General features: G+C 35.8%; 1 protein-coding gene across 1 annotated transcript; it reads right to left on the bottom strand.

The window, feature by feature from the left end:
* Positions 1–2,056: 2,056 nt before the first annotated feature.
* On the bottom strand, positions 2,057–13,527 carry LOC105516266 (chromosome unknown open reading frame, human C4orf32). Its single transcript, XM_011948381.1, has 2 exons — positions 13,438–13,527; positions 2,057–2,302 (listed from the first exon to the last, which is right to left on the bottom strand). Exons 1-2 carry the CDS (start codon positions 13,525–13,527, stop codon positions 2,057–2,059), a joined length of 336 nt encoding a protein of 111 aa, XP_011803771.1.
* Between the last annotated feature and the right edge of the window lie 578 nt (positions 13,528–14,105).

The following is a 14,105-nucleotide window of genomic DNA, read 5'->3' as shown; positions in this document are numbered from 1 at the left end:
AGTTTGTTTTTTCTCATATCAAAGCCAAATATTTGATGGTATACTGTACTAACAACCAATAATATATGTAGAAAGAATAACAGCAAAATATCTTATTTCTTTATATAATTTAATATATACCCTATTAACACCAGTGTGCTGATGCATAGTATTGACAGTATACTAAATAGTTACTATTAAAAATTACTTTAAAAATGTTTTCAACATTAGGTACTGGTGGAACCAGAGCTATTATTTTGTACACAGTATTATTTATATGTTCCAAAGGAAAAGTAAAATTTCCAGTAGCATTAGAAAAAAAGTACTTATATTTTATGTAGATATACAAAATCTCATGACGTCTACTGAAAACCTCACAATTCTACTGTGCACTAATAAAAACACCTTTTCAAACAACTTGCACTTATACTGAGTTCATTTCATAAAGGTTACTATAAAAATATTGCAAACGCAATAAAAACACAATGATATCGTACAAAGTCTTTTGTTTTTTAAAAGTCAAATTTCAAAAGGCCTGTATTTATATAAATGCACAATACTTTTTAGTGACCTGACTAACATTTTTGCTTAGGATTATCTGATTTTAGAAATCTAAGTTGAATGTTCTTCCTTATTTTCTGCTTCAGAATGAGAAGACACTGAGAATGTACAGAGTTTTAGAAATAAGATTGGGTAAAAGCTATAAAAAGTGGAATAGCAAGCACTCTACATGTTTTACTTGTTGCCCTACCAAAGATAAAAATGCCTGACTGCCCCAATTTTCTGAAATTTAACTTGAATTCTAAATGATCTTAACTACCTCTTTCCTTTATAGTCTTTGAGATGAAAGTGTAAAGATTTTAGGTTCTCTAACAAAACCCAAAATACCACTAAAGCCATTCCCCATTTTCCAGGAATATTTAAAGAAATGCAAATTTCAATATAAAACCTAAAAATGCTGAATTAAGACACCTTAATAACATGGCTAGCCAATTGCTGACATGACTTTAGCCTAGAAAAATATTATCAAAATTGGCTAAGTTCCAAATTTAAGCATTTGGTTTTATATTGTTAATATTGTACTTTCTGATATAGATATCAAAGAAAAATGATGTTTTTTCCTGAAAACAACAGTAAAATATAATTTTTTTGTGAAAAAGTCCATGTCAAGATAGGAAATACATTGTTTTAAAACAGAATAATTGTTATGAAAGAACTATAAAATTATAAATTTCTAAAAAATATATACTGAAAATGTCTCTCTAGGAAAAAATATGCAACTTGTTAGACACAAGAAAATATGGCATTAGCATAGGGTGAAGTCAACTAGGCTATGAGACTTCAAAAACTCACAAAAAGTAATTAGCACCAAAATTGTCTGAAACTTCAAATGATATACTAAAGTAGGTCTAGGTCCAAATGTTACATTTTTAAAAAGTTATATTTAACCTGGGAACTTTCCCCAGCAATAATAAATATATTATTTTCAACCTTTAGAAAACGTTCTATCTTTATTTACTGATTTTCATCACAATATTAAGGTAGTGTATGCTAATTACCATTTACCTTAGTTTAGGCTGGGTAGGGACAACTGAAATCCAAATATTTCCCAAATATTATGGGATTATTTGGTGGGGAGGGTTAGTGGGGAGCAGTTTTCTAAGTGAAACTTACTTGTAGCTTATTTCATCCTTTTTCTTCTAAAATGTTTTATTGGAACTCTTTATAAGAACTAGATTGCTTGATTTGAATTCCATGTCCTGTTATTTTCCCTGTTCACTTTCTGGTGGTGTTACTTAAGATTTGGCATGGGGATAGAGGTGTATAAAGGGGACAGAGATCATAGTAGTGAAACAAGAGTTTTGAATAAGCTAATGTATATTCAAAATATATATTCAACCCTGTTATGATCAAGAGTTTAGTTTTAAGTAACATCCATGTATAAATTTACTTACAAAACATCCAGCACACAATTTGAAACAAGACAAACTTTTTCGGTTGTCAAAAAGTGAAATATATAACTTCTTCAATTACATATATGGCTACCAAATGTCAAACAATTCCATTCAGCCATGTTTTACTGTTGCACATAAATAATAACAAGGCAAAGAACAGAAACTAGTCCAAGGGCTTGCAGGCCAAGGAACCACAGCATAACCCAAAAGAAAATGACTATTACTGGTTCCACAATTCGTTCTCCAAAATACATCCTTGTGAAGCCCATGTTGATAAGGTTTTTGTTCAGTTCACCAAAAAGTGTTCCCATTTTCTTGTAGTCATCTCCAACAGGCTCACCAGTGTGGTTTTGTGAATCTTCAACATCCTTTAAAAAAAAAAAAACACAAAACATGAACATAACATGAGAAATATGTAAAGGTCTTTAAGAACCTTAGTTCTTCATCTCCCCAAGTGCTAGGCATACTTGTGATAATTATTCTATAAGTACCTGTTAATTTAATACAATGGGGATGTTCTTTTTGATCCTGAAATTGAACAAAAATGGCTGCTTAAGTGAAGAACCATGTTTGTATTTCTCTTGTGAGTGACCATGATTTCAGAACACCCTTTTCTGCCACTGTCCTGTTTTATGAGGCAAGGTCTGATTGCTCTGTCCTGGTAAGATTCTTTTTTAGACAGTTTCTTTGACACTAAGACTTTAAGAAACTGAGCCTCAGCTGACCAAAGCATGTTTGCTGTTACTATAGAGCAATCCTCAGTCACTACTGCTGTGATCTTTGTCTTAAGTTCAGCTAAGCAGACTTCAGAGCAGGCCCTTGCATAGTTTCCTGTTCATTATACAGATGCCCTAAGTGGCTCTTATTAATTTCATCAGGAGAAACAAATAGTTTTAATAAATTTTTTTTTTTTTTTTTTTTTTACAATAAGACCAAATGTCTACCCAGTAGTTAGTATCCCAGAAAATGTCTACATGCACCCAATTATATATACCAAAAGTGTTATTTCTATTATCTTCCAGTCATATTACAATTAAGGCCATGACAATTAGTAAGCTACTGTCTCTTGGCTTCAAACCCACTCTTTGGAATTCTGCAAGCATTTCTGGCTCCCTGTTAGGCTCTGCCAATACAGGGACCAGCGTGATACTTCACAAGTAGAGAAGGAAGAAGGAATTTGCTGTTTCCTTCAGATGGGTTTCTTAATCCTGTTAAGTCTCACTCTAGCAACAATTCTTCACTCTGAGAGCAACAGTGCCTACTAGTAGTAGCAGCTGATTGCAGTCTGGAGGTTTTCCAACACTTGTAGAACCAATCTCAATGTGCCTTCTTGAGATGCCAGCTCCAATTACTGGGTGCTTCGTCCTCAGATACCTGGTTCCCAGGTCTACAGGCTCCGTCCTCTGAACTCAGAGAAATCAGCACCAGGCAAGCAGTGACCTTGGCCTCCTGAAGTGTTGGAATTACAGGCATGAGCCACCACACCCGGCTTATTTTATATAATTTTTAAAATTACTTTTGGATTTTCACTTCTATCAGAAAAAGACAGAAAAACAAAATGTTGTAGAGTTATCTAGGGAGTTCATGTCCAGGCTGCAACACTTAAACTAGCTGAGTGACATGACCTTAGCCAAATTACTTCACTTTTCCTGAACTTCAGCTTTCTAATCCATAAAATGATTTATGTGATCCTTTTTTGATACTGATAGTTTTCTCTTAAGTTACAATTTGTGGATCTTTTCTTTTTTAAAAAAAATTGATTTCTAAATTATTTTTTTCTTCACTGATACGGGTCAATTTTATGTTTCTTGTACTTTGATATGATCCATAACAATATACTACATTAAAAAAAAAATCTTGTTCTTGCCTAACATTAAAGCTTTTTTTTCTTTAGGGTAGAACTTGAAGAGTCCTCGATTTACTATGTAATTCTGCTGATCCCTCATCCCTCTCTATTTCTCCAGTGTTTAGCATATTGATACTGGTTCTGGCCCTTTTATTCTTCATTTTTTACTAAAGTTCTTAAATTTTTTTTTTTTTTTTTTTTACTCTTCCCAGTTTCTTGTAATCTATGCACTCACTGTACTCTGGGGTTTTTTTGTTGTTACTGAAGCTTTTTAAGACTTTTTTTTTCAGCATTTTTGTGGTTTCAGTACGAAGAAAGTACCCTAATCTGGATATGGTAGGTACTGTCTGAAGGTTTAAATTCTTTGTAAAATAAATAAAATCTACAAATGCTTGTGGGTTTTTCAGGGGAAGAAGGAGGTGTTGCAACACTTAAATGAAAATAGAGAGTTAGTAAATCAGACCAGGTGAGGAGATGGCAATGCTCACATTATCTCAGATCTTGAGAACAGCTGGTGGGATTGAGACTGGAAGTTGAAGACCCAGTAAGGACAAGTCTGGGAAAGCTGTGGCTGTCGCCGCCTGCTTCTTTTTTTTAATTATAAAAAATTTTAAGCACACACAAAACTAGAGAAAATAGTATAATAAACCTACATACCTATCAACCAGATTCAGTAATTTCTAAAACTGCCACCTTACTGAAATACTTCTTAATCTGGGCAATCTAACGAAGAAGAAAAACGTTTAAAAAAATCACTAGACTAATGCCTAAAAGTAACATAGCTTCACAAATGAGGTTCTGTAGAAACATCAAATATATCCAGCAATGAATTGGATAGAGGGTTCAAACAACCCTAAAGGAAGACATTTAAGAATGTGGAAAGGGTGTCAGTTTCCAGGCAGGCAAAAGAAAAAAAAAAAAGAATGTGGAAAAGGAAAATAAGCACTATTCTTCAATCAGTGAGATTATAGTCAATCTCATTACAGTATTTTATGTATCTAGGTTATCCTCTCAAATAACACAGTTCTAAAGGATACAAAGACTGGTGTGTTGGTAAATGTTTAACAATGGGCTTTGTTGGGGGTTGGCGGAAGCTCTGTTTTACAGTGTTTGCCAATTCTGTTGTGATTTCCAGTTTCTGTAGTGTTAGTACTTCCACTGTGGCCAATTTCAAACTATTAACAGCCAGTTCACAAAGTTCCTGAAAATTTAACAACTTGCTCTTTGAGGACTGGTAGGAGCCAGCACCAGTACTTCACTGTAAGAGTAAGAGATACTTGAAATAAGTTGAGGTAAAGGCCTGCATGGTTATAGTTGATGAGTTTGATCCCTCCCTTCTTTCTGTCAATTGGTGCGTTTCTATGTTTGTTTTTTTTAAGTTTACAAAATTGACAAGCTGAGATAATTAAGTACAATTAACTCATTACAAATATATTGCAATTGGGTAAATTGTATTAAGAAAGGACTATATTATGACTTGAGTTATGAGATACAATGAATTGCACGTGGTGTCACAAAACTACCACAAGTAACAGCATATTGCTTTTTCTGGATTGTCTCATTAGCTAACAAAAGGTCATCCAATTCAATTATTTTTAGAAGTTCTTATTTACAATAAAATTTAAACCATCTGGCTGATTTGTGAGGAAGAAGGCTCTCTTGATGCCAGCTAGGTTAGTGAATGGCACCACCATCCATACACCAGATCCAAAGGTCAGAACTCTAAGGCATTCTTGACCCCCCTCCCTCTTCCTCTTCCTCATGACCCACATCCAGGTCATCACCATATCCTCTTTGTTTTTACCTTCTAAACATTTCTTTAAAGTGTATATACTATTCCATCTACTGCTATAATCCTAAGAATCTACTAAGATCTCTTGACTATTCCAATAGTTTCCTAACACTGCTACTGCACAAGTCCATTAGCTCCCCTATAATCTATATACCACAATGTAGCCACAGTGGTTCTTTCCAAGTGCAAATTCAATCATGCCACCTCCGTCCTGCTTTTAAGATCAAGGCCAAAATCTTTAACATGATCTATGAAGCCCTGCTTAGTCTGGCTTCTATCTGAGTCTCTGGTCTCATTCTGTCATCAGCATTCCTCTGTCTTTGTTTTCAGCCACATAGGTCTTTCAGCTCTTGCCCGCCACAGGGATTTGCACATACTATTTTCTCTGCTTAAAAAATTATTTCCTCTCTCCTTTGCTTAGTTAAGGCATTCTCTTCTTTTGGTCTTAGCTTAAGCTTCAACTCAGTCTCACAGCATCAGATAATGCTCTCTCAATGCATTCTAACTCAATGCCAATGTATGTTATTATTTGATTAATGTCTACCTGTACTATAAGCTTCATGAAGTAGGAGCAGTATTTATTTTTGCTGGCAAAATAGCAAAGGCTATGTCCTGGGAATAGCAGCATATAGAAACATCTCAATAAATATTTGTCGAATAAACAGGAAGAATTTATCATGTGTCTTTGTGGCAGGCATTAGAGAAGTATTTGATAGATTCTCTACTTTGCTCCTTTTTTTTTGCCAAACAAAAGATGGGCACTATTTTCCAAAATATTATTTACTACAGTAATCTGAAAACTATGTATATATTTTTATGGGATTAGCAGTATTTCTGTTGTGGATATTACTCAGCATCCAGTCTTCTTTCCTCTTCCCTATTAGAACCTTAAATCCAGCCTTCATTCTTCAGGTGAAGTGAATTCTACCTACTCAGTTCCAGAGATGATTCTAAGAATAATTTTCTCTTTACTAGAGCTAGTTTTGGAAAGGGCATGTGATTCACTTTGAACAATGACTTCTGCATGTCTTTTGAAAAAATTATTCCTAGCTCTTCTGGGTCAACTTTGGAAAGTTATCCTCATTTTCTTTTATTTTCCACATATACTCAAGTAAAGAGAACTTGTGCTTAATATTAGTTTTCTCTTGCTTCCATAAGAATTATAAATGTAATGGTTTAAACCAACATAAACGTATTATTTTATAGTTCTATTAGAAGTCATTTTTGCAGGACTGAATTTCTTTCTAGAGGCTCAAAATAATCTATTTCTGTACTTTTCCAGTTGCTAGAGCTGCCCATATTCCTTGGCTCCTGGACCTCTTCTTTCATCTTCAAAGCTAGCAGTACTGCACCTCTTCGACCATTCTTCAGTAGTTAACATTTTCCTCTGACCACAGTGAGAAAAAGTTCTTTTTTTAAAATTTATTCTACAAATGTATCAGTCTGCAATGAATTGAAAAAAACCTAGCTTTTCACCACATTTTGAGAAAACACTGGTATAACAAACACCTGTATTTTTTATTGCCTACATTTAATTGTTGTTAACAAACAGAGAGAAATACAGAATTCTTCATAGAGAAACACTGCATAAAGAGGACATAAAATTAGGGGCCTCAAAAGTTTTAATTTTAAATTATTTCTTTAGCTCTTTTTAAAATCATTTCAACTTTTATTTTAGATACAGGGGGTACATGTGCAGGTTTGTTACAAGGGTATACTGCATGATGCTGAGGTTTGGGGTATATATTCCATCACTCAGGTAGTGAGCATAGTACCCAATAGGTAGTTTTTCAACCCACACTCCACTTTCTTCCTCCTCCCTCTAGTAGTCCCCAGTGTCTACTGTTGCCATCCTTATGTCCGTGAGTACCCAATGTTTAGCTCCTACTTATAAGTGAGAACACGTGGTATTTGGTTTTCTGTTTCTGCATTAATTTGGTTAGGACAGTGGTCTCCAGCTATATCCATGTTGACTGCTGCAAAGGATATGATTTTGTTCTTCAGACTATGCAGTATTACATACAGTGTGTGTGTGTGTGTGTGTATAGATACATATATCACATTTTCTTTATGCAATCCACCACTGATGGGCACCTAGGCTGATTCTGTCTTTGCTATTGAGAGTAGCACTATGATGAACATATGAGAGCATGTGTCTTTTTGTAAAACAATTTATTTTCTTTGGGTATATATGTAGTAATAGGATTGCTGGGTCAAATGGTAGCTCTGTTTGAAGTTCTTTGAAAAATCTCCAAATCTCCAAACTGCTTTCCACAGTGGCTGAACTAATTCATATTCCCATCAATAATGTATAAGCATTCCCTTTTCTCCACAGCCTCGCCAGCATCTGTTGTTTTTTGACTTTTTAATAACAGCCATTCTGATTAGTATGATGGTATCTCATTGTGGTTTTGATTTTTCTCTCATGAGTGATGATGAGCATTTTTTTCAGGGCTGCTTTTATGTCTTCCTTTGAGAAATGTCTGTGTATGTCTTTTGTCCTTTTAAAAATAGTGTTATTTGTTTTTTGCTTGTTGATTTAAGTTTCTTATATATTCTGTATATTAGACCCCTGTCAGATGCATAGTTTGTGGAAATTTTCTCCCATTCTTTAAGTTGCCTGTTTACTCTGTTGATAGTTTCTTTTGCTGTGCAGAAATTCTTTAGTTTAATTAGGTCCCATTTGTCAATTTTTGTTCTTGTTGCAATTGCTTTTGGGGGCTTAGCCAAAAATTCTTTGCCAAGGCCAATGTTGACAAGGGTATTTCCTAGATTTTCTTCTAGAATTTATATAGTATGAGGTCTTACATTTAAATCTTTTGATCTTAGACAAAGCAGATGAAACAAGCAATTGGGAAAGGACTCCCTGTTTAATGGTGTTGGGATAACTGGCTAGTCATATGCAGAAGAATGAAACTGGATCCATACTTTTCACCATATACAAGAATTAAGTCAAGACAAATTAAAAGTTCTCTGTATTTAAGAACCCATGTGATTAGGTTTGATCCACCTGGATAATTAGGATACTCTCCACATCTCAAAGTCCTTAAATTTAATCACATCTGCAAAATTCCTTTTGCCATGTAAGATATCATATTCTCTGGTTCTGAGGATCAAGATGTGGACATCTTTGGAGAGACCATTATTATGCCTAGCATAGTATTTTATTATAAAATTATTTCTTTATATATCTATGTTCTGTCACTAGCTTTGAACCCGCTAAGGGTATTAAGGGCAATAAACATGTCTTACAAATTTTACATTAGTACTTTGTATATTGCACTGTGCCTGGCCCATCATAGTCTCATAATAAGTATTCATTGAAGGAAAAATGGAAATATTCTACAATAACATACTATGCAAAAAGCCCACAAATTTAAAACGAAGAAAACTTAAATGTAATATCAATATTCATTGTATTCTCCCATGAGCATAGTTGTGAATTTTTTCAAATATTTATAAATTCTAGACTAAATTACAGAAAATGACAGCTGCTAGCTAAAACTTACACGCTCAGTATAATTCCTAACCCACTGTGTTTTAAGGGCAGACACTAATACGAACAGATGAGTTCTTAGGGGTCTGATTCTCTGTCAAGATGCTTGTAATTTTCAGAGTAATAGTAGTGGTAGTGGTATTAATGGTAGAGTAGGAAAGCTAACCCAAGTGCCTCCTATGTAACATGCACTGTGTTTTACATGCATTATCTTGTTTGATCTTTGCAACAATCTGTAAAGGAGGCACTATTATTTCCCCCCATTTATAGATGAGGAAACTGTAAAGTTTAAGAGGAATTAAATGTCTGGATATTGACCTACACTTAGTAATTGAAGGATTTATGACATGAACCTAGATATTCTTACTCCAGGGAATCCACCAATAATCCCTACACTGTGCACCCTCCAGTTATTATTACATTAGTAACTAGCATCTAGTTAATGCTGCTTAGTTTTCAGAGAAATTTTATGTACTCCACCTCTGAAAAAATAAGCTATATAAATACACTTTCACTTTACACAGAATCAATACATTTTACACAGCAAAATGAATATTACTTTTTTCCTTTACATCTTTTCTCACAGTTTACAGAAAACCTAAAAGTATTCAAGCAGAAAAGTTGTTCAAATTCTTATTTTCATCTTGTACAAAAATTTAAACTATGTAAAGCTATTTGCATCAGGTTAGTACATTTTCATAGTTTTTAAAAGTAGTAATGAATTCAGATTCAAATGTAAAAAAAAAAGACTCGGCAAGAATGAAGAGATACGTGGTTGGCAGAATTGCAATAAGACAACAAACAAAAAAACCTCCCCTACAAACAATAAGCAAACCCATAAGACTTCACTAAATCAGTACATGAGTGCAGAAATACAGATGCAGCTTTTTTCCTGTTCTAATGTTAATCACTTTTGTCTTTGCCAAAATTTATTCTTTGTATGTGAGGTCCCAATGGAAAAACATTTGTCAAATGTAATTTCCTTTGTGGTTTCACAGAGAGTACTGACTGTGACATGCACAAGAAGAGTGTTCTCACCAAAACAGTGATATTCTTTTTTTTGTCCATGATTAAAGACATACATAACAATAGAGGGGTGTTCTAATTGATTCAAAATCCTTCTTAAAAGATACTCAAAATTAATCATGAGAAATTAAAGGTAAACCCTTAAGTAATCACTGGATTTTTGAGAAGCATCTTCAAAGATAATTAAATCACAGTCTCTTACTTTAGAAATTAGGAATTTAGAGGTTAAGTCCCATAGCCCATTAACAAAAAACCAAGGCTTTGGTAGCAAACAGGACAGATTCAAATCCTGCTCTCTCATGTATCAGCTGTGTGACATTGGGCAAATTACTTAACCACTGACTCTCAGTTTCTTCACCCATAGAATGTGTATAATAATACCTACTTTATAGAGTTGTTGTGATAAGAAAACAGATAAAAGCTTTTTGAATAAGCACTCAATATATGGTAATTATTATTACTATATTTTTGGCAGAATTTGTATCTTGTGATTTTTACTGCTATTCTCTATCGTACCATGCTGCCTGAGATAATTAATGCCTTAGTGATCATCCTTCTCATGATAATTAAGTTCAGTTGTATTTTTTTCAAGTGTTATGACAATTTAATTATATAGAAATTGAAGTGGGATGTTTTCTGTGGAACATCCCTACCCACAGAACAATCTGTGCACATTAATATTGGTAAAACCTGTTTACTCACTTTGGAAATGGCACAAGTTACATTCTATAAACAGGCGTTTGCTGAGTGAGTTGACAATTTAAGATTCAACAATTGTCTTCCTGTGTCCAGTATTACATGTTGTTGTGTTAATGCATATCATTACATACGCAGTATTTAAAGTCTGCTGTTTTTGCCTGCCTAGTATATATACCATATATTCTACTTGATTTAACTTTGGGGAAGCCATACTTTACCTGCTCTTAGTCCATGTGTTGGTTGAAGATGTCTCCATTCCCCAGCTCCAAGCCTGCCCAATAAGAACATTTCATTTTCTTTCCTTTTTTTTTTGAGACAGAGTCTCACTTTGTCACCCATGTTGGAGTGCCACACCGTGATCTTGGCTCACTGCAACCTCTGCCTCCCGGGTTCAAGCGATTCTCCTGCCTCAGCCTCCTGAGTAGCTGGGATTACAGGTGCCCGCCACCACACCCAGCTAATTTTTGTATTTTTAGTAGAGACAGGGATTCACCATGTTGGCCAGGCTGGTCTCGAACTCCTGACCTCAGGTTATCCACCCATCTCAGCCTACCAAAGTGCTGGGAGTACAGGCATGAGCTACCACACCCGGCTGAACATTTCATTTTCTTGGGCACGTATTTATTTAATTAATGAGTATGTAATGCGAGACAGGCCAATGAAAGCTCTAGTCAAGACTTTTACTGCAACTATTGAAAAAGAGACAGGTTTTTGTTTTTGTTTTTGAAAAAAACAAACAAATTGTAGTTAGATAGCTGGTGAGATGTAGGCCATATTACTAGGAGGGGAAAGCTTGCTAAGAACAAAGCCAACATAAAGTAAAGCCAAGAAATGGATAGAGACAGTTTCATTGACACAATTTCAGTACTCAGATATAGCTAGCATATCTACTTTTGGTCTTTTTCATAACATGAGCCAATAAATTCCTATTTTCCAAAATCTAGTATGAGTTGGATTTTTGTCACTTGAAACCAAGAGTTCTGACTATAGATGATGATAATAATAATAGGTACCACTAATCAGAATTTACCCATATGCTAGATATTGTGGTAAACACTTTACACATTCAGCCAGGGACTAGTAGCTTGGAGATTCCCACTCTGGCAACTGACAGAGAAATGCCTTGGGCTGCCAGGGATGACTGTGATGTCATTTTAAAGCCTGGCTTCCAAGGAGTAAGGGGTCAGAATAGTTTATTGTTCAATTGGTGTTTGGTCAGATGTTGAATTTAAGCCCCTTGTGCCATTGAGGCTATTGTCCTGTGTTGATGGGTCTATGTACAGCACAGAGAATGCTTTCAAGTCTACCCCATATCCTACTATAATTGCTCCTGAGTGGGTGTAGCCTAGCACATGAGCCCTGCTTTATCGATTCTCACAGTTGACCTTGATCCCTGGAAGGCTCTTCTTGGCTCTTTCCCTGGTTCTCTCTTTAAAACTTCTGGCTGCTGTATTGTTTTGATGGTGCCACTAGTAATATGTTTTGATGTATTATGGCGCTATCAGCCTCCTCTTAATTGCTCTTCACCAAGCTCTGTATTGCTTTCAACAACAAATTTAGTCATGAAGTTCTCCATTCCCTTCCCCAATTAAACAAAGTCCTCTCAGGGAAATCTATGGAGCTCTTCACTCATAAGATCTGCCTTTCCTCCTGGGCAGGGCTCCTGCACCATTGCACTAGTTTTCCCTGGGGTGACACCCTGCTGTAAAATTACACACTTGAGGTTGGGGAGCAGCCCCTGGTTTTCCTGGGTTACCTCTCCTGGGAGGGAACCTCTGCCCTACAGTGAGTGCAGGGAGGGGAAGGCTGGGCCTCTGTGTTCTCGACTTGCTGTGCCTCACTTAGAGACTGGTTGGGGGAAGAGAGACTTGGTCCTCTCAGCTATGCCTACCTGGAATTGAGATTCCACAACACAGAGCTAGGAGGAGGAGGGGCGGAGAGCTGAGAAACACCAGAGGCCTACTCCTCCAGGGCGAAACTGTAGTCTGAGATTTAGTATATTTTCTTGAATGAATAATTCTCTATTTGCTGAATACCTCGAGGATGGTTCTTGGAGACTTTAAAAGATTGCTTTATTTTGTTTTGCTTAATAATTTTCAACAGTTAAATTGCTGCTTTGCTGAGGAGACAGTCTGCTGAATTCCTTACCTCATTGTTCTGGAAGCCCTACCTTGGTTATTTCTGGACATTACTTTTGATGGTGAACTGTGAGACAACTTCTGTGAGGCTGAATCAGAGGATGCGATATGGTAGGTAGCTAGTTCTCTGGAATGAGTCCTGGGACCGTAAGCACCTTTAAGAGTGTTTATTATTCTTCACATGTCCTGTGATCAAACTCTCAGTATAAAAGTTTGACTTATGAGGATCCATTTAATCAAGCAGTTCTTATTAGCATTAAAAAAAGGCTTTACAAGAAGAGAAAACCAAACACCGCATGTTCTCACTCATAGGTGGGAACTGAACAATGAGATCACTTGGACTCGGGAAGGGGAACATCACACACTGGGGCCTATCATGGGGAGGGGGGAGGGCGGAGGGATTGCATTGGGGAGTTATACCTGATACGTTATGCACATGTACCCTAGAACTTAAAGTATAATAAAAATAAATAAATAAAAGAAAAAAAAAGGCTTTAAATATATACTTGAAGATTAAATGAATTAAAAAAGGCTCCCTTTTTCTCCTTCTTCACTATATTTTCACAAATATCATCAAGTGGGCAATTTTCCATCATTGTGCAGTAGTCTACCAAGTACTTTAGCTGGTAATTAACTCATTTTTTCATTAAGCCTAAAGAAAGTTAACCAGAAACCCAAATCTCAGAATAGTCCTGTTTTTTCCTTAGTTGCTTTCAATACATTAAATGTCACTCTCAAACCTATTTTTTAGAAAAACTTTTAGCACAATTAAAATACTTTCTATCATTATTTATAACTCTCTGGAGAAGTTCTTTAAAAATGCAGAAATATAAAAAGTAAATCAAGAATGCTCTGTGAACAATAAAATGGTCTCCTCCTTCTATGGCCCACATTAAATCTCTGGCAGGGCAGGGCATAGTGGCCCACACCTATAATCTCAGCATTTTGGGAGGCTGAGGTGGGCAGAACATTTGAGTTCAGGAGTTCAAGACCAGCCTGGGCAACACAGTGAGACCCTAACTGTACAAAAAAATACAGAAATTAGCGGGGTATGGTGGTGGGCACCTGTAGTCCCAGCTGCTCAGGAGGCTGAGGTAGGAAAATAGCTTGAGCCCAGGAGGCAGAGGCTGCAGTGCACCACTGCACTCCAGCCTGGGTGACAAAGCCAGACCTT

Source organism: Colobus angolensis, unplaced genomic scaffold, assembly GCF_000951035.1.
Source record: "Colobus angolensis palliatus isolate OR3802 unplaced genomic scaffold, Cang.pa_1.0 Scaffold279, whole genome shotgun sequence".
Classification (NCBI taxonomy): domain Eukaryota; kingdom Metazoa; phylum Chordata; class Mammalia; order Primates; family Cercopithecidae; genus Colobus; species Colobus angolensis.
The sequence above is the reverse complement of the archived record's forward strand: the minus strand, read 5'-3'. Positions and strand labels throughout refer to the sequence as shown.

Excerpts from the sequence above, each read along its gene's own strand:
- LOC105516266 (XM_011948381.1), bottom strand. The coding sequence starts at position 13,527 with ATGATGGAAAATTGCCCACTTGATGATATTTGTGAAAATATAGTGAAG. Across the intron at positions 2,303-13,437 it reads TTAATTCATTTAATCTTCAA|GATGTTGAAGATTCACAAAA; the intron begins GTATATATTTAA and ends TTTTTTTTAAAG.